The sequence below is a fragment of the Nothobranchius furzeri genome, chromosome 14 (assembly GCF_043380555.1).
Source record: "Nothobranchius furzeri strain GRZ-AD chromosome 14, NfurGRZ-RIMD1, whole genome shotgun sequence".
Classification (NCBI taxonomy): Eukaryota; Metazoa; Chordata; class Actinopteri; order Cyprinodontiformes; family Nothobranchiidae; genus Nothobranchius; species Nothobranchius furzeri.
Genome location: NC_091754.1, coordinates 4,380,068 through 4,400,258, shown reverse-complemented (window position 1 = coordinate 4,400,258; position 20,191 = coordinate 4,380,068). Strand labels below are relative to the sequence as shown.

General features: G+C 42.5%; 1 protein-coding gene across 5 annotated transcripts in view; it reads right to left on the bottom strand.

Annotated features, from left to right (window-relative positions):
• The window catches only part of LOC107372839 (ephrin type-A receptor 6), a 398,636-nt gene that overhangs the window by 103,287 nt on the left and 275,158 nt on the right, over window positions 1-20,191 (bottom strand). For all 5 annotated transcript variants that reach the window (XR_011516160.1, XR_011516159.1, XM_070543905.1 and 2 more), the window contains one exon: window positions 16,868-16,976. Coding sequence is in view for 3 of the 5 variants with exons in the window: in XM_070543905.1 (XP_070400006.1) it covers window positions 16,868-16,976 (109 nt within the window). In the remaining 2 variants the exon portion in view is untranslated. The remainder of the gene's footprint in view (window positions 1-16,867; window positions 16,977-20,191) is intronic.

The window sequence follows — 20,191 nt, the reverse complement described above, 5'->3', positions numbered from 1 at the left end:
TCTGGGTCCGTCTGGCAAAACCAGAGCTGCGCTGGAATTGTACAAGGGGCAACAGACAAGAGTCTGTCATTTTAAAATGGCAAAAGCTATTTATAAGGTTTTGCACCTCATTAACACAAAATCATGATTTACAATAATTTTCCCTTCTAATTCTGTAACTCGGGGTCAAATCCATCAATAAAAAGATTAGGGGGACTACTGCATGATCTGTAAAAAAAAGGGTATTTAATTATTTTAATACAATAATAGAAAGGGCTGTAGATCAGAATATCACAGGGATCTAGTTTACTTTGAGGGGCAATCGCGTGAAATACCCCATCATATCTGAGTTCAACATCTAAGGAATGAACATTAAAATCAAATACTAAAAGCTTGGAAAATCCTGGATGATTAAAGGGAAAACAAACCCAATCTAATGTGAGTCACATCAATTGTGATTTGCTCATTTCTTGTTAGACAAGTTGTCTCATAAAGACAGACATCAGAGAGATTCATATGATGACAAATATTGCTTTGGGAATGCTCAATTATGCAGTTTTGAATACAAACAGGTACCGCACAACCCAACTTTGCACACCCGGGTGATTTGTCATCAAAAGAACTCTTCCTGTCTGGATAAGAAGTATTTTGAACATTAAGAATTTAGAAATTAAATGTAAACAAAGATTCAAAACTAATCATCTCTTTCCCTACTTGCCTTCTCTTTCTTCTCCTCTCTTCTCCTTTCTCCCCATCTCTCTTAATCTGTTCCTTTTTCTTTCTGTCCTCTTCCTCTCCTCCTCTCTTTCTGCCTTCTTTAATTCCCTTTTTTCTCGTCCTCTATCCTTCCATCTCCACCTGTCTACTTATTCCTTCTTCCATTCTAACCTCTCATTTTTTTTCTTATCTGAGCTGTTGGCGGCCTGCAGCCTTACCAAACCATCCCCCACCACAAGAAATCAACACTTCCCTTTTGTCTCACACACACACACACACACACACACACACACACACACACACACACACACACACACACACACACACACACACACACACACACACACACACACACGCACACATGCACACACACTCAGACAGACAGAGAGACAGACAGAGAGACAGACAGAGCCAGCTCAAAGCTTCAGAACTGCAGCTAACAATCCTCTTCCTTTCTTCAGAACCTCGGCCCAAAACTTCTCACGCACACCTCAAAGTCCCAGATATACACACAGCCTCCTCCAGACCAGACCAGATCACACAGACGGAGCAAAACTCCGTCACACATTTAAAACCACCACACCACACAGACATCTGGTGTCCGTGATGAGGCCGACATCAATATTTCAACAACGAATCACAACCAGAAGTGGCAAGTCTGACGCGAAATGGGACGCAGGCCAATCACAGATGACACACACAGCATGGGTAGATTTAGACCGACTTGAGATATTTTGTCAAATAACGGTGATTAATTTGGAGTACCTTTTGAACCACCGAAAAACAATGAGTTTACGTAAGTGATTTTGCACATTCCAACTCTATTACAACCCACATTTACTTTCTCTATTCGTCGTGGGGTGTCTGTGTACGCAGACACAGACTGGATTACAACCTCTCCGTTCGCCTCTCCTCTCTCAGATTGCTATCCGCTTTACCGTGGCTACACATCACCTCTCCCCCAGTGCCGCAGGCATGTTGCCAAGCCAGTATACATTTCGCATACATGTTCAATAAACCCAAGACGAGCTGGCTGCGCAGGCCGGGACTCGCTGCGAAAGCATCTCAATGCACTTCCATGCAGACAGAGCTAAACAGCCCACCTGCCGGTAACTGCAAAAAGGGGTGTGTGCCTGTGCCAAACTGCGGTCGGCCGCTTTAACGCAGCACATTAATTGAGGTAAACAGAGTCCAGGACAAAGTCCAGCAGCTCTCAGTCCAGCTTTCAGCTGGGGCACGAAACGTCTTTCGTGCGTGGATGGCAAACATCTCAATCAATTTAAACCACACTGCCAGCGGTTAAGGAAAAAGGTGCAAATTAATCAAGTACTTACTCTCCTCTGCGTGGTACATTCATCCTGAGTTCGGGAAGGTGAGAGCTTAAATGGGAATCTGCCTGCAAGGCTAAAAAGCTGGCCGGTGAAACAATTTTAGTTCCCCAGGCTTTGATGAGGTATGTGGCGCCTGCACGGCTCCCCGAAGACAGCTTCCCACCGATGGCTCTGCCTTCCCCGTACGGGCCACCAAATGATAGGTAATTTTTCATTTATCCCATATTACCTTAAAGGACGACACAGAGAGAGGGAGTAGATTGATTATTCGTAATTTCCATGACCGTGAATCGACATACGAGAGCTGGGAGCAGAAAGCCCGTCCAAGGAGCCAACCGGAAACCTCCCCCACTCTGCTCCAGACAAAGCCCTCAGCTCAGCTCTGCATGCTCGCATTCTCCACCAAAATGTTGGGTAATTTTTACAACTCCATAACCCTTGAACCTGAAATAAACACACACACACAAGAGGATTTCATTGTACCCCGAGTCCCCAAAACAGTGGAGAGTCGACGCAGGGGAAACCCCCTCCGAGGCTGGCCCCACGTCACTCCCCTGAGTCCTCAGTTTCCCAGGGGTTTTATTGACCAACAGGACAGAGAAGGCGGGCCTTCTCAAGTTACATACAGGTACACCCATCTCCTAGGGTTACCATGGTTACCACATTCCAGAGATCTGGCCTCAGGCATTACAAAGTTCACAGGAGCACGTCACCCCACACAAAGAAAGATTCACAGACCAACCAACATGAACATTTAATAAAAATACCTAATACTACCCAGGTAAACACACTCATCTACTGCATGGGAGACGAAGCAGATGATATTCTGTGGGGACAAGCTTTATCAGATGGACAAAGGCAACAATATCAAGCAGTCAGAGACATTTTAGACGCATATTTTGTGCCAAGGAAAAACATTATCTACGAAAGAGCCCGGATTAACCAGAGGATCCAGCAGGCTAATGAGACCGTTGATTCGTTTGTCACTGCTCTCTATGCTTTGGCTGAGAACTGCAACTACAGAGCTCTACACGATGAGTTAATAAGAGATTGTCTTGTCGTGGGATTGAGGGACACCAACTTAGCTGAGCGACTGCAAATGGATAAAGTTTTAACGCTGGAAAAAGCAGTTAAACAGGCCCACCAGTCAGAAGTCATCAAAAGACAACAAACAGACATCAGAGGGGAAAATAAAATGGAAATTGATGCCAGGACAGCGAAATACAAAAAGCAAAAACAGCTACCGAGTGTAACGATGGGTAGTTTACATCTTATTTATGAACCATAAAATGTGAGCTTCCATTGAAATTTGAAATATCAATCTGATGGATCTTTGAATATTTTAACCAGAAGATCAGAACTTTTTATTGCAGGGATTACTTGACACTTTGTATTAACTCAGAGGAAAGAGAGAGAGAGAGATTCAGGCTTATAACAGTTAAGAAATTTATTTCTACACAATTTAAACAAGACCAACTTTAAACACTCTGTGTACTGATGAACTAGGCGGAATGAGATATGAGATGAATGATGCATATGTGTGGAATGTTATCAGAACTTCATATCCGGAAAAACATTTAGTTCTGAATGGGAGTGAATGTTTCACTCTAAACTTTAGTTGGAGATTTATAACACACATGAAACGTCATCTGTCAGTCTACGTACCCCAGGGGAAGCCTTCGTTTAGATCCAGAATGTCGAGGTCCATGGACCCTCTTTGGTACCAAAGCCAGTAGAAACAGCAGCGGTGCCAACCAGTCTAGTCTCAGAATGCTCCCAGGTCATGACAGGTTATTATTGGCATCAGCGAGACCCTGAAGAGGTCGTGAGGTTCAGCTTCTTTTTTCTGAAGGAACCGTTGCGGTCAGGTGTAACGTGCAACAGATTTTATCCAGCTTGTCGAGCAAGGTTCTTTCGGCTCAAGAGGTGTTCGGATGGCCTGTCCGAACTTCTCTAGAATGCTTTGAACTGAACTAAAGGTGACGTGGGAATAGTTTTTATAATTGTCATATTTTGGTTTACTGGCAAATCAGAATTTGACAAGCAAAAGAGGGCTTATACAAACACCATAGAAAACCATGCCTTGCATCAGAAACAAAGGTTCTAATTGGATAAGACAAAAGGAAATGTGTCATGTGACTTTTGCATTACTCTGTGTCATCACGTGTCTAGTGCATCTGTCCAAGATTATAATTACTTGTAAAATACTAATGATCACAGAAATATATCAAGAAATAACATTTTCATTTCACAGATTGATTGAACATTGGGCACATTACAACGTAGCCTTTAGTAATATCTTAGACTCAATTGGTTTTACTCAAAGAATACATAGCTCCACCCACTCCTGCCATCATACATTAGACTTTGTACTGACTTATGGCATAGAGTGTGAGGAAATAACGATCTTTCCACATAATCCAGTCCGCTCGGACCACTTTCTGATAACCATTGAGTTTCTTATAACTGAGTTCTCGAGACATGAAAGTAAATTTCACTATAGTCGGTCTCTATCTGACAACGCAGTTGCATCTTTTAAATCAACTGTTCCATCTTTACTGTCCTCAGTATCTCAGAGGCATGTAGCAGAGGGCAATATTTTCAGTTCTAGCCCCTCACAAATTGATGCCTTAGTTCATAATGTTACTTCCTCTTTACGTGTGGCATTAGATGATGTTGCCCCTTTAAAAAAGAAGGTAATTAGGGACAGGAAGTTGGCTCCCTGGTTTAACTCTCATCTACGAGCCTTAAAACAAAACTCTAGGAAATTGGAGAGAACATGGTGCTCTACGCACCATGAGGAGGCCTACCTATCCTGGAAAAATAGTCTTGTGCTTTATAAAAATAAGCTTCGACAAACTAGAACTGCTAATTTCTCAGCATTAATTGAGGCGAATAAGCATAATCCTAAATTTCTTTTCTGTACAGTTGCTAAACTTACACAAAATCATAGCTCTGAGCCATCTTTTCCCTTAGCCCTCAGCAGTAATGACTTCATGGGATTTTTTACAAGTAAAATTAATTCTATTAGAAACAAAATCTTTAGCATCCTCCCTAATGCAATTTCTTCTTCCTCAGTAAGTGAGGCAGCATCAGTGGTGACTGTAGAACCTCATCTGGGCTTGAACCGTTTTGATCCAGTTGAGCTTTCAGAGTTATCAAAAATATTAGCTTCATCTAAACCTTCAACTTGCATTTTGGATCCAATCCCAACCAAATTATTTAAAGAAGCATTTCCTTTGGTTACTGCCCCCATTCTATATATAATCAGTCTATCCTAACCCATGTACCACAGGATTTTAAGGTTGCTGTAATCAAATCTTCACTTAATAAGCCTTCTGTGGATCCAGATGACCCAATGAATTATAGACGAATATCTAACCTTCCATTTTTATCCAAAGTCCTGGGGAAAATAATGGCCATCCAAGTATGTGAGCATTTAAACACTAATGCTCTGTTTGAGGATTTTCAGTCTGGTTTTAGAGAGTATCACAGTACTGAAACTGCATTAGTGAGAGTTAAAAATGATATTCTCATGGCCTCAGATAAGAATCTTGTGTCTGTTCTAGTCTTGTTAGATCTCAGTGCTGCCTTTGACACAGTTGATCACAATGTTCTTTTAGAAACACTTGAACATGTTGTAGGGATCAAAGGAACAGCGTTAGGCTGATTTAAATCCTACCTGTCTGACAGATTTCATTTTGTAAATGTACATGACAAATCGTCTTCATACTCCAGGGTTACTTGTGGAGTACCACAGGGTTCAGTGCTTGGACAATTCTTTTTACTATATATATGCTCCCAATTGGTAAAATCATTAGACAGCATGGGATAAACTTCCACTGTTATGCTGACGATACTCAGTTATATTTATCCATTAACCCTGATGAACCTAATCGGTTGGGTAGATTACAGGCTTGTCTTGAGGACATAAAAAATTGGATGACTCTAAACTTTTTGCTTTTAAATCAAGACAAGACAGAAGTTCTCATCTTTGGACCAGATATCCAGAAAAGGAAATTGCTTAGCCAATCACCTGACTTGAATGGCATTACATTAATCTCCGAGAACAAAGTAAGGAACCTTGGTGTTATCTTTAACCAGGACATGTCATTCAAATCCCAGGTTTCACAAGTTTGTAGGATTTCCTTTTTCCACCTTCGGAATATTGCTAAGATTAGAAGCATACTTTCCAGGAGTGATGCTGAAAAACTAGTTCATGCATTTATTACATCAAGACTGGATTACTGTAATCCATTACTCTCAGGAAGTCCACAGAATGTAGTTCAAAGTCTTCAGCTTGTCCAAAATGCTGCAGCTGGAGTTCTGATGAGAATTAAAAAGAGAGATCATGTCTCTCCTGTCTTAGCTTCCCTACATTGGCTACCTGTTAAATTCAGAATAGATTTTAAGATCCTTCTTCTCACATATAAAGCTCTTAATAATCAAGGTCCATCATACATCAGTGATCTGATTGTTCCATACGTTCCTAACCGAGCACTTTGCTCTCAGACTGCAGGTCTACTGGTGGTTCCCAGAATATCTAAAATTAGGATGGGAGGCAGATCTTTTAGTTATCAGGCTTCTCTCCTGTGGAACCAGCTCCCAGCTTTAGACCGTGAGGCAGACACCTTGTCTACTTTTAAGAATAGGCTTAAAACATTTTTATTTGATAGGGCCTATGGTTAAAATCTGATGTTAGCCCAGATCTGGACAAGTGGGGGAGTAGAGGGAGGTGGAATGTACAGTCGGTAAAGATGGCTCTCCCTTTCCCTGCCTCCAACATGCCTCCATCTAAATAGGATAGATTATCCTGAGTTATCTCTGTAGTTATGCTGCTATAGGCTTAGACTGCTGGAGGACACACTGACCACTTCTCACACTCTACTGCTTTCTTTTACTATCTGCTCTTTAACTGTACTATTTTCTGCAATTTCAGCTGTTAACTTTATTTTCTCTCTAAGTGTTTTTCTCCCCAGAAGAAGCTACAACGATGTTGTGCTGAGCTGTGGTGGCCTCATGGAGGGGGCCATCGTCTAGCACACTGCTGCTAACCACTTAACTCATTCACTGCCAGCCATTTCCTGATCGCTAACGGCCTTCTCTGCCAGCGTTTCTCACCGTTTTGACCGTTTTTTAAGAGTCACAGAACGTTGCGCGCTACGATGATGTCGACGCCAAAACAACCAAAACAAAGAGGAGACTCACCTCTAACATCAGGAAGAATCATCGTCATTGGCAGTGAACGGTTGGATCTAAAATGACGACTTGAGTCGTCAATGGCAGTGAATGAGTTAAACATTCTCCCTCTCCTGATAATAACTTTTTGCTTTCCTTGACGTTGGATGTGCTACTGCTAGTTTATCCGTTTAATTATAGATCCACTAGGATAAATACAATAAAGTCTATCTCTCACCAAACAGAATATTTACTAAGACATCACAATATAACTGTAGACACATTACTTTGTGTGTGTGAGTGTGTGTGTCTGTCTGTGTATGTGTGTGTGTGTGTGTGTGTGTGTGTGTGTGTGAGAGAGTGTGTGTGTGTGTGTGTGTGTGTGTGTGTGTGTGTGTGTGTGTGTGTGTGTGTGTGTGTGTGTGTGTGTGTGTGTGTGTCTGCTGTGTCTGCTCTGTCTTCTCGATCCCCAGTGAGTCGTGGAGGATGGCTGCTTATACTGAGCCAGGATTCTCTGGAGGTTTCTTCCTGTTAAAAGGGAGTTTTCCTCTCCACTGTCGCTTTATGCTTGCTTAGTATGAGGATTGCTGTATAGTCACTGACACTAGTCAGTGACTTGATGCAATTTGCTGGGTTCCTTATATAGGAAACATTATTTCTGATTGGCTTAATGAACTGACCTGAATTGGAATGTTTATTATGTGAAGTGCCTTGAGACGACTCTTGTCGTGATTTGGCGCTATATAAATAAAATTGAATTAAATTGAATTGAATAGTTGGCAATAACAAATGTTGTTAGATTATGTATTTATCAAAAGAGTTCTCCGTCTTGTCTTGAGCTGTATAGAGGTGAAGCAATTCAGATGAGCAGAGGCATGAAAGGCCTTGGCCAATATCTCATGTAGATTAGGCCTGTGTCAGAGACAATATGTCTCCACTCGAGCAGATGCAGCAGAGCATGACCTTAAGGTAAAAAACAGGACATTTCATGACGCTACACAAGCAAACCCCCAAATCAACTAAAAATTTAAAAGGACAAAACATCAAATGAGAGACAATGTTACAGGTGTGGTAAAACTCCAATACACGCCAAAAGTCAATGCCCTGCAAAAGACGTGACCTGTCATACATGTGGTAAAAGAGGACATTACAGTAAGTTGAGTAAATCCATCAAATTTGTGCATGTGATAGAAACAGAGAAATGTAATGATGCATCAGTGTTTCTTGGTTCTATAGATGCAGGTTCAGATCCCTGGTATGCAGACCTTACTATCAGAAACCGCAAGATCAGATTTAAGATAGACACTGGAGCTGATCTTTCTGGTATTCCAGCCCAGATGTACTACTGTATAAACCAGAATGTGATGTAAACCAGATAGGCCACTGTTTGGACCAGGTGGTACTCCATTGGATGTGTTGGGCATGTGCAATGAAGCAATATGTAAAGGTGAACAACAATTTGCATGTAGCACTGTTAAGCAGGCCAGCAAGTGTCAAGCTAAATCTTGTGTGTAGAACAGACAGCATAGATCTAAATGTGCTAAATGAGCTGTGTCAGGTTTTGGGGTTAATGCAGCAGCCATATACTATCAAGTTGAAGCCTAATGCTGTACCCTTTTCCCTGGCCACACCAAGATGGGTCCCCATTCCTCTGTTGGAAAAAGTGAAGCAAGAATTGGGAAGAATGGAGTCTATGGGAGTAATCAGCAGAGTTGAAGATCCAACAGAATGGTGCACAGGAATGGTTCCTGAAACAACAAAAAAAGGGCTCGGTGCGCATTTGTGTGGACCTCACCCACCTCAACGAAGCGGTGTGCAGAGAAAAGTACATCATGCCTTCAGTTGAGCAGACCCTTGGATTCCTGGCTGGAGCAAACATTTTCAGTAAGTGGGTTGCAAACAGAGGCTTCTGGCAGGTTCCATTATCATTCGAGTCAGCACATTACACAACATTTATTACCCCGTTTGGACGCTACCACTTCAACAGACTTCCCTTTGGAATAGCCTCAGCCCCTGAGCACTTTCAGAGAAGAATGTCAGTGATCCTTAATGGGCTACCAGGTGTGGTTTGTCACATGGATGACATCCTCATTTGGGGACAGGACCAGCAGGAGCATGACGCCAGACTCCATACAGTTCTCAATAAACTGCAAGCAGCCGGTGTCACACTAAACCTGGATAAATGCGACCTGGGCAAACAGGAAGTAAAGTTCCTCGGACACATTTTGTCTGCAGCAGGAGTCCAACCTGACCCGGATGAAATTAAAGTGGTCGTAATGACGAAAGAGCCGTTGAACATTAGCGAAGTCCGCAGCTTTCTTGGAATGGTCAATCAGTTAGAAAAATTCATCCCACGACTGGCTGAAAAAGATAAACCGCTAAGGGACCTGCTCTCAAAGAAGACCCAGTGGATTTGGAGCCATGCACAACAGAAAGCATTTGATCTGCTGAAAGGTGAACTGATTTCAACATCTGTTCTTATGCTCTATGACCCAAACAAAGAGCTAAAACTGTCTGCAGATGCTTCATCCTATGGACTGGGAGCAGTCCTATTTCATAAACAAGGTGAGCAGTGGAAACCTGTTGCATATGCATCTCGTTCTCTAACAGAAACGGAGCAGAGATATACACAGGTGGAGAAAGAGGTGCTTGGATTAACATAGGGATGCAAAAGATTTAAAGACTTTCTCATCGGGAGACATTTCTCCTTAGAGACTGACCACAAGCCACTAGTCAGCCTGCTAGGACAACAAGCCCTAACCGAGCTTCCACCCAGGATCCAGCGGTTCCGACTCAGGCTCATGAGATACAGCTACGCTGTCTTACACACTCCAGGCAAAGCCCTCCTAACAGCAGACACACTGTCACGTGCACCATTCAATCACAACCCTGATGGCAAGACTGTAGCCAAACTAATGGAGGACACAAATATATATGTGGATGATATAGTCAGAAACATGCCTGCAAGTCCGACATACATCTCACAGCTAAAGGAGCAGCTTAAAGGGGACAGCATATGTTCAGAAGTCATGTTGTTCTGTCAGAGCAACTGGCCAGAAAATAACCACCTCACAGGCCCAATTAAAGCTTACTGGCCACAGAGAGACACCGGTACATGAGGGACTTTTGTTAAAAGGCACCAGGCTAGTGATTCCAACTGCAATGCACAATTCTGTTCTCAGTGCTCTACATGAGGGACATCAGGGAATGACTAGATGCAGGGAAAGAGCCAGAGAGTCAGTATGGTGGCCTGGCCTGAGTAGCCAAATAAATGAACTTGTGAAAAACTGCACCACATGCATCAAAGAGTGTCCCAACCCAGCTGAGCCTTAAATGCCAAGTGAACTCCCCGAAAGACCATGGGAAAAAATTGGAGCAGACCTTATTACGTTCCACAGCAGCAACTACCTACTTCTGATGGACTACTACTCTAAATATGTGGAAATAGCCAAGCTAACACCCACAAGATCATAAGATGTTATAGTGCATTTAAAGAGCAAGTCACCCCCTGCCAGATTCTTACTCAACTCCCACTTCCTGTTTGAAAAATGCAACAAATGCTGTTGCCTAGCAGACCAAGAGGGCGGGGCCACGAACAAATACACACACTCACAACATTGTGACATCATAATGTACCATCTAACATCATAGTGTACCTCTTAGCCAATAGCGATGGCAGATTTAAATTCAAATGCAGTGCAGAGTTTTTACCTGACGACAGTGCATCACTGACAGTTTTAGGCAGAAAATGTATTTTTACTAAGATTAAGTAAAGTGCCAAATTATTGACTGAACGTGTCTACAGAGCAATTAGACACTCATTTATATAGTTTATCAGCAAAAAAAGTTGATTTGAGGGTGACTTGCTCTTTAAAGTCAATCTTTTCCAGACACGGAATTCCAGAACTTTTTTTCAGTGACAACCGACCTCAGTTCTCTAGCCAACAGTTCAGAGACTTTGCTGCAGCCTATAGGTTCACACATGTAACAAGCAGCCCAAGATTTGCTCAAAGCAATCGTGAAGCTGAGCGTCATGTCCAAAGTGTGAAACGACTTCTACAGAATGTAGAAGATCCATATCTCGCACTCCTAGCTTACAGAGCAACCCCATTGGCTAATGGATACAGCCCGGCACAGCTACTGATGGGACGGAGACTACGTACACCAGTACCCCAGCTTCCTTCTTTACTCATTCCCAGCCTGCCAAATAAGGCTACTGTGGCGAAAAAAGAAAGAGAGAGGAAGAAGAAGGACAGTGCCGTGTATAACAGGAGACATCGTGCGAGAGAGCTTTCTCACCTTTCACCAGGACAACCAGTGTGGATTACAGATGCTGGATGTGAAGGGACTGTTTTCTCCTCTCATTCCACATCATGTTCTTTTGTTGTGGAGAGCCCCTCAGGAGTCATCAGGTGAAACAGACATCACCTGCAGCCTTTACCAGAATCTACTCCAAAGCTACCATTTCCCAGTACTCCAGTCAGACCAACAGAGGGCACCCTGCCCACATCTAATCTGCACCCTGCACCTCTGACTGAGGCAGCTGATCCAGATTTGGTCAGGACTCGGTCTGGCAGGATTGTCATCAAACCACAGAGACTGAACTTATAAAAAGAACAAGAGTTTAATGTAGAGAAACTGTTAAAGATAAATAGAGTTTGTGTTTCCCTAATGATAACAAATCTTCTCTTAATTTTGTCTTGTTCTTGAAGAAAGGGGGATGTGGTGGGTTCAATGTATTGTAACCGGTTTTATTGTGAAAAGGGTTCAACCCGGAAGGGGTTTTGGGAACAAACGGAAAATGATTAAAGCTGGAAGCTAAGAAGCTCTACAACATGTCGACTGAATCCTTACGCACGAACACACGACAAAGGTCATCGTACAATTAAAATTCATAGCAAAAAACAACAATGAGACACAATAAAACCAAGGAATTAAAACAACCTTCATAAAACCACCAGAATACCACAACCAAAAGTCATGAAGGTCCAGTAAAACTACACTAAAAAGACCCAATGAATCTATTAAATTAACAATTACAATGAAACTACTGGAAAACACAGGAGTCCTTACCCAGAGTAGGCAATTTTAAATAAATGTATTTTAAGCCTGGCACTTGGAACTTGGCACATGACCCACGGGCTCAGAACCGGAAACGTGTCCCTCATTTAGAAAGAGAAAAACCCAAACCCCCAGTCGACAGAGAAGGAAATCTGTTTCAACATAACTTTCCTGATTGAGACTTGACAGTTTTAGGTTAATTTCACTGTAAATTCTTACATTTGGTTCCTTTAACACAACATAAGCTCAGACACACCTCCTTAAACCTGCATGTCACAACCCGCTTCAGTGCCGGCAACATGTAAATGCTGGTCATGGTAATGCTAACCAGTGAACAATGCTAGTCAGAGCTAGGGGCTGCATGACTTAATTTATTTAAAAGTCGACAGTCAACTAATGAAAATCGAGTCGACTTGACGAGTCGTTGATGACGTCATACACCTGAAGCGGCGGGGTGGTGGGTGGTGTCGGTTGGTTCGCTGGAGTTTTTGACAATTAAAATTGCGCCCTCATTTTCAAAGTTAAACACATTTCTTTTAACAGCGGTAGTTTCTGCTTCAGCCCTCTCCCCCCTCCCCCTGCTTCAGCCCTCCCCCCCTCCCCCTGCGCAGCGCCGCAAACTCACTAATGCACCTGCAGCCTCTCGGAGTTCCTGCTGCTCTAAACATTAAAATAATTATTTCATTTTCTGTTCCTCACTTCTGATTACCTTCAATGGTGTCTGTTTGTTGCAACCAGCAGGTACAAAAACTAACTTGTTTTTATTTGACTATTTTTCTGTCCTGCCTGTTTATTATCTTCCTGCATCTCCTCTCAGTCCTAAAGAGAAACTGCTACCTGGGTTCATATATATTCACCTCATGAGTTACCTTTGAACTGTAGTTCTAAAAGATCTACCGACCGCAAAAACAGCGGAGTGCTCACTGCGCACTGGCCGCACCGGTGAGGTGTGTCACCGGAGGACAAAACAGGTGATGCGCTCCGATCCACAGCAGCAAAACGCATCAGGCACAAATAAAAAACGGAAAACATAAAAGGAAATCAGCAGACATCAACAATTGCATATTAAATTAGTTTTTGAGGTGGCGACACCTGATTTGATAATGTTACTGTGGCCGTGCTCAGGACGCAGATGTCTGGAGCACGTCAACAATCAGAGCTTTGCATGTGCAAGCTGGTTAAGGTTAGGATGGGGTGAGGGGAAGGTCAAATTGCAAGAGGGTAAAGGTCACAATTCGGTCAAATGTCCATTTTACGGTGGGCGTCAGTACCGACGCTCTGGCACAGCGGGTCACCTCCCGATGCGCAGGGGATCGTCACCTGCTGTCATTTCTGAAGACTCCCTCTTGTCGGTCATTATCACGTGACAGCGACTAGTCGATGACAGGCATAAAAATTCACTACAGAGCAGTGAAGTCGACTAGATGACATTGATACAGCCCCTAGTCTGAGCTATGGCTAATGCTAGCCTGAGCTGCTGCTAATGCCAGCCTGAGCTGCTGCTAATGCTAGCCTGAGCTACTGCCAATGCTAGCCTGAGCTGCTCAGACCCTTGTCGGACGAGAGGAAACAACAAAGAAGAATGTGGGAGCACGACCTACGTTCCAGGATGTACCGGGAATATCCAGACAACGAGTGAATGCCAGATAGATCCATAGAAATGCTTCTTGTAACTTTGTCTCTTGTTTGTCTAATCTGTCATTCCTGGGACATTTTGAGCCCCAAACAAAGTTTCATATTCTACAATAGAACAGTTTTCAATTGTAAAATAAAACCTCCCTCTGAAACTTTTAAGGGTTTTTTTGTGTTTGTTTTTTTTTTTGCAAACCCACAAATTTTTATCATACGAAGAGAAAATCTTCTTAACTTGGGGATTTTTTCCCCAAGTTTAGATGTAAGGGTGTGGACTTCAACATGCATGTCAAGTAAAATGTTAGTTGCTGCTATGGATTACGTGATGAAGGGTTAGGGTTAAAAAACATCATTTGTGAGCTGTGCAGACCTAAAATGAACAGGCAGTGTTTGATTTTTTGTTATTTGAGAGAAGCAGGTAAACACGAGTGCAGTCAGCTGCAGATCTGATGCAGTACAGAACGAGGTTGTTGAGCATATTGTCCGTACACCTCTGACCCAAAGAAACCAGGACTCTCAGCTACAATACGGCACAGAGGGAGCTAAATGGTAGTTTTCTCTAAACCTTAAGCAGCTACTTTAAAGAAACTAATATCAATTTTATATTATCTTGCTGTATTTAGATGCTCACATGACAGACATGTGAATTTGTCTCATTTAAAATGACTCTAAGCTAGTCTGGAGTGCGTCCCAGACACCACAGACATCCGTTCACCACCTCTGCAGGTGTTTTTCATACTTCGCATGATTAGATTTCTTCAGAAGTTTGATTGACATTTTTCTGATTATTCTTTATCTTCAGAGAAAATGAAAGAGCAGCGTCTCATGATGTCCCTGATAGAATATTACTGCCGTGATGGTGAGTCCATGTTCTGCATATTATGACAGTAATGAGTTCAGCAGCCCGGTGGTGGAAGTTCAGGTGTTTGGTAAAGGTATGGAGCATCAAGTTTCTTGTGATTATGAGGAAGAAAGCTGCTAGGATTCATTTCACTGTGGTGTTGTCTCAGTGCTGCTGGCTCTACGTTTGGGACTTGGAGGTGTATCGTCCCTCAAAAGTAAAAGGATTGGTGATGCTTTATTTAGTTGTGGGATCTTTTATTGGGTTTCATTGAACTCACATTGAAATTTCTCAGTTATTGTTATTGCAGTTCAATAGCAGACTTGCATTGCTGCATCAGTAGATGAAACCTGTATATTATAGATTTGAAAGAGTTTTCATTTTAAAGTAACAAAGAAACATGTTTGTCCTGAAAATGCTCAGAAGAATGACTCATTCTCATGTTCGCACGTCTAAAATAATCCTTAAGCAGATTCACACCATCACACGTTTCCACATACAATGTAGAAAAGTATTGGCCCAAGTGTGTGTGTTCTAAGCACCTTCAGCACTATTTAAGAGGTACTTCTGCCCCCATCCCTCCAATTCTGTAAATGTACGTGAATTCAGACTCAGCACAACGACACTGATGAGGGTTTTGATGTGGAAACTGGTGTCTGACTGCAGATTTGAGTGAGGATGATTTGAAGCCACAACACAGAAGAGTAGCTCTACACCTTCCCACACATCGTTTCTAAATAAATGTGCAAATCTCATCCCAACACTGTCTTGGTTTATTTGTTTTGTTTCATAGAACTGAAGCATAATTCAAGGTTAGGTTTTATTTGTGATATTTAAAAGACATTTAACAACTTTTTTACAGTAAATCAGGAGTTTATCTATTAATTGAGTTAGAGTGATGACTACACACACATTCAACAAGCATCAGTCCTAAAACAAAGAACTGTGAGCGATGAGACGCTACCGTCTCTATGATGTGGATCCAAAGTCCAAAAGAAAGCTAAAAATGCAACTTCCAATCTGTGTTAACTCCACAAAAGACATAACCCGCTAAGTAGATGGACGAAACACAGACTGAATAATTTTTAAAGGTCAAGCTCCAAGTAAATACACGTGGACAGAATTTAACCAAAGCTGAAGAAAAATAAAATTGGCTCTTAGGGTGTGTCAGAATCCAGAGGTAGGATGCTTGTAAGGATGCATTTTGAGGTCTATGACGTCACAGTGCAGCGACGAGTACTGTCCGAATTCCAAGAATACTCATTCTTGCGTCCTCGCTCCACCCACATTTCGAGGACGGGTCTGTTGTATCCTCACAGAACAAGGCTATCCCAGCATGCTTTGCATGGCGGCTGTGGATTTTCAACAGGAAAAGAAAATGGGGAGAGCTACGAAGTTTTAAACGTAAGTTTGTTTAAAAACTAGCGGTAGAAACCTAAAAAGCTTAAAGCGGTTCTGTTTACAGACATTTTTTGTTTGCATATTTGTTTTTTAAATTACATTTTAAGCAGAAATCAGCCAGAACGAGTTTGTATTGCAGGTCCCGTAGTTATTACCGTTTGTGTGTGTGTGTGTGTGTGTGTGTGTGGTGAATTAAACTTGTAATTTTTTTTATCGACGACAGAACATAGAAGTGTTTTTAATAAGCTTAGAGGTGAAGAGTGAAGCTGTCTACACATGACCACAGTAGTTCTGCTGTGAAAAGTAGTTTTACATTCAGGGATTTACACAGCTGACACGTTTTTAAACAAATATTAGAAATAGTTTGTGTGAAGGATATAAATTTTATCTTCTGATGTGGATAAATGTAAAAATGTGTTTTTGCGGTCTCTGATTTCTCTGTCTAGGACTGCAGGTGTCCAGGATCAGGAGAGGCTTTACCTGGTGGTCCTCCTGGAAGAGAGGCCTTCTACTGTTACCATGTTAATGTCATTTAGTTGTTTGGTATTTGAACACATTTATTAAAACAAATATTGATAACTCTTTTGATCATTCCTTTTATCACCAGTTTTATTAAGATCATGTTTGAGTTGTAAAAAAGTTTTTATAACAGAGTTTAGTTGATTATGTTTAACATTCGGGTTTACAGTGTATCCAGCACAGTTAACAGCAAAGGGATTCTTCCTACCGTCCAGTGATGAGGAGGAAGAGGGTGAGGATGATGAGGAGGGTGAAACCCCCGACTGAAGCAGTGGCGATCACCAGCACCTGGCCCTGGTCCGGAGCCATGTCTGAGGCTAAAGGTGGAGAAAATATTTAAAATTGCAGAAAAGATTTTCTTTTTTCACATCATCTGAAATAATAAGCACCAAAAATAAACTAAGTTGGCCTGATGGGCAGATATTAGTGAGAGGTGTCTGATCAGCTCTTTGTAGGACCCGTCAGCGTTGGAGCTGATGATTGATACGCCTGCTGCTGTTTAATTAATTTTATTCATTCATGAAATTGTGATTTAGTCCATGCTCATTTGGTGAAACTGGGCTCATTTGTTATTCATGACTTTCCTTTTCTGTGTCTTGTCACAAGGCTAACGAATCCCAGATAATTGAAAGATGATTGCTATTACTAAACTTATTTCTATTATATTTCATGCTTAACGAATATGAATTGGAGATCGTGGTGCATGGTGGTGGGCCTGCTGAATGGTGTGTGTGTGTGTGTGTTCTTTGCTTAATAAAAATAATTACACAGCACTCAGGTCTTCCAGATGTCACATGACAGTTTTTCAGTTTAACACATTTCTCACATCTAAGCAGATGTGTTAGATTGACACTGTTGAAATGAGGTGTGTGTGTGTGTGTGTGTGTGTGCAGGAAAAGCCGGGAGGCGGCGGATGAGGAAACAAATGACAAGCCAAAGACAAAAGAGAGAAAGCCTCAGACCGAAGTGGCAGAAACAGAAGCGATTGCGCTGACGGTGACTGACAGGTGGACCGACAGACTGACAGAGGAGGAGAGCAGCAGGAGCCAAATCTGGCTCCTCTTTCAGATAAAAGTCCAGGCAGCACAAAGGCTTGGCTGAGCAGCCTCTGATCTGCAGATAAAGCCCAGCTCTGCAGCTCTTGGAAGGCAGAGGCACCACGGAGCAGCCAAGTCACCTCTCAATAAAACCTGACCCGATATAAAAGGGCAGCTGGACTTTTGTGTTTTATGACTATGCAAAAGGGAAACTATTGACAAAAACAAGAAGGCACTGGTTCGAAAGCAGCCAAGGAGTTTTATCAGATTTCCTCACTGAAGTGGAGGTTAGGATAAATCAAATTGAAGCTGCAGAAACGTCTCAGGTTCTGACTGCAAATCAACCTCAGCAGGAGGTTTAGGTCTGAATAAAACCTGTTTTTTAGCACATTGCTAAACAAAACAGTATCATCACTTTATAGTAAAATCTAGTTTAAGTCATTTTTCTTCAAACTGTCAGCTCAGTCAATGCGATTGACGTATGATATTCAAGTTCAAAACAGAGTTTTGAGGCATTTGTTGATTTGGTTGCATCTCTTTGTAAGCGTACACTACTGTAACCGTATGTGTGTGTGTGCACTAATAAAGAGGCCTGACGTCTTATTTGCTGCATTGAAACCAGAATCTTAAACTCTACCGTGACCGAGTTACATTTATGCTGCTTATTTTTCCTCATTTGCTTGAGCTGCTGCTGGAAGTTTGTGCTTCACCACCACAGTTCCGGTTTGTTATGAGCGGATGTGTCCTTGATGCAGGACGCCCCGGGTGCTCCTCCAGGCTACGAGAACTCCATTTCACCCTGAACAGCTTTTTATAGCAAGTATCTCCAACTGCTGATTTACTTCCTTGGATAGTAAAAGAAAATAAAGTCAAGATTCCAATAAAACTGTTAGACTTATGATTTATTTACATTTTTAAAACAACATTTCTGCACTGTTTAACTCTGAATTACCTTTAATTAACTTTGATTTCATTAATAAATAAAATGTACCAAATTCCAGCCAAAACAGCAAGAACACTAGAACTCCCAAGTAAGTCATTTTGACTGTTTTCATATTTTGATTTGTGATAACTTTACTTAGATGGATCTCATGTCCTGGCTTCTCCTAATTTTATGTATCCTTTATTTTTGCTTCATAATTTCCATAAAATAGTGTATCAAAAAATAAATATAGCTGTTTTTGGCTTTGTCTCCCACAAGCTGTCAATTTGATGGCTTTATTGTTTATATAGTAACAGTTTTCCTTTATTTTTATTTTTTTTCTCTTTCCCGTGTCCTGTCTGGCTGTGAAGCAAACAGAATTAATGTCTGAATTAATGTCTCAGGTGGAGCATCAAAGCGTGTGCTTTTTATGTCACTCTTGATACCTAAAACTTTATTGTTATTGTTTTTTGAATATTTTCTAATTTCGACGGGACATGGAGACAGAGGTGAAAGAGAAAGGAAGACTCAAAAGGTGGGGGTGGGGTGGTGGGGGTGGGGGGGGCACAAAAATAAGCAATAATTGATGAACAGGGTTCTGCTTTTAGACCTGTTGAAATAGGACACACAGCAATACAACAGGAGCAAGCTATCACTGCGTCAACCTGATGAAGAAATATATAATCAACATTGTTTAACTGAACAATCACACGATAATAAATCACAGTGCATTTAGTGCCAACCACAGTCTTAAGACATGTGTTGAACATGCCCAAGTCCATACTTATGAGAGCACCATGTGAGCACCTGTGTGTGCGTACACGCGCTTGTTTATGTAAGGTTTCTCTATAGGAGCGTCCAATAGAGAGTGTGAGGGGCCACCGATCTGCCCCCCAAAGATGTGTAGGAGATGGAGGGAGCTCCAAGTCCCAGAGATCCAGGAAATGCCCCAGAGCATAGGGACCCCAAGGTGACCACGACCAGAAAAGCCCCTGCCCCCCTCGAGAGGTGCAGAGGATCGCCCCGGGGGGCCACAACCAGCAGCCAGCAGAATCCCAGGAGACATCAGCGGCAAGCCCACAGGCCCACCCACAGCCTCCCACCCCCCAGCCGGCCGAGCCCGGGACCCAGCAACCCGGGACCCAGGGGCGACCACCCTGCCGGGGACCCAGCAGAGCCCAGGGACCCAGATCCCACCAGACAGCCACCAGGATTGATCAGGCAGATGCCAAAAATCTTAAACCCCCTGACCTGGGAGCCACGAACACTCAGGCAGACCAAGGCACCACACCCCACACCAGGTGTGGCAGGGGGAGGGGGATGAAGATCTATATCATCAAAAGAAGTCCCAGTAGAGGGGAGCAGTCAAAAGTCCCACCTGACATATACAGTCATACACAAACACAGTCACACACTCCCTCCCTCATGCTCACACATACACATACAACCAAAGACTTACAAAAATGCATGCCGGACACCCACTCATGCTCCCCATACACACCCTATTCACTCTGGTCCCGGTACTGCTGCACATGGGGTACAACCATCACCCGTTACCAGAGTTTGACCCTTT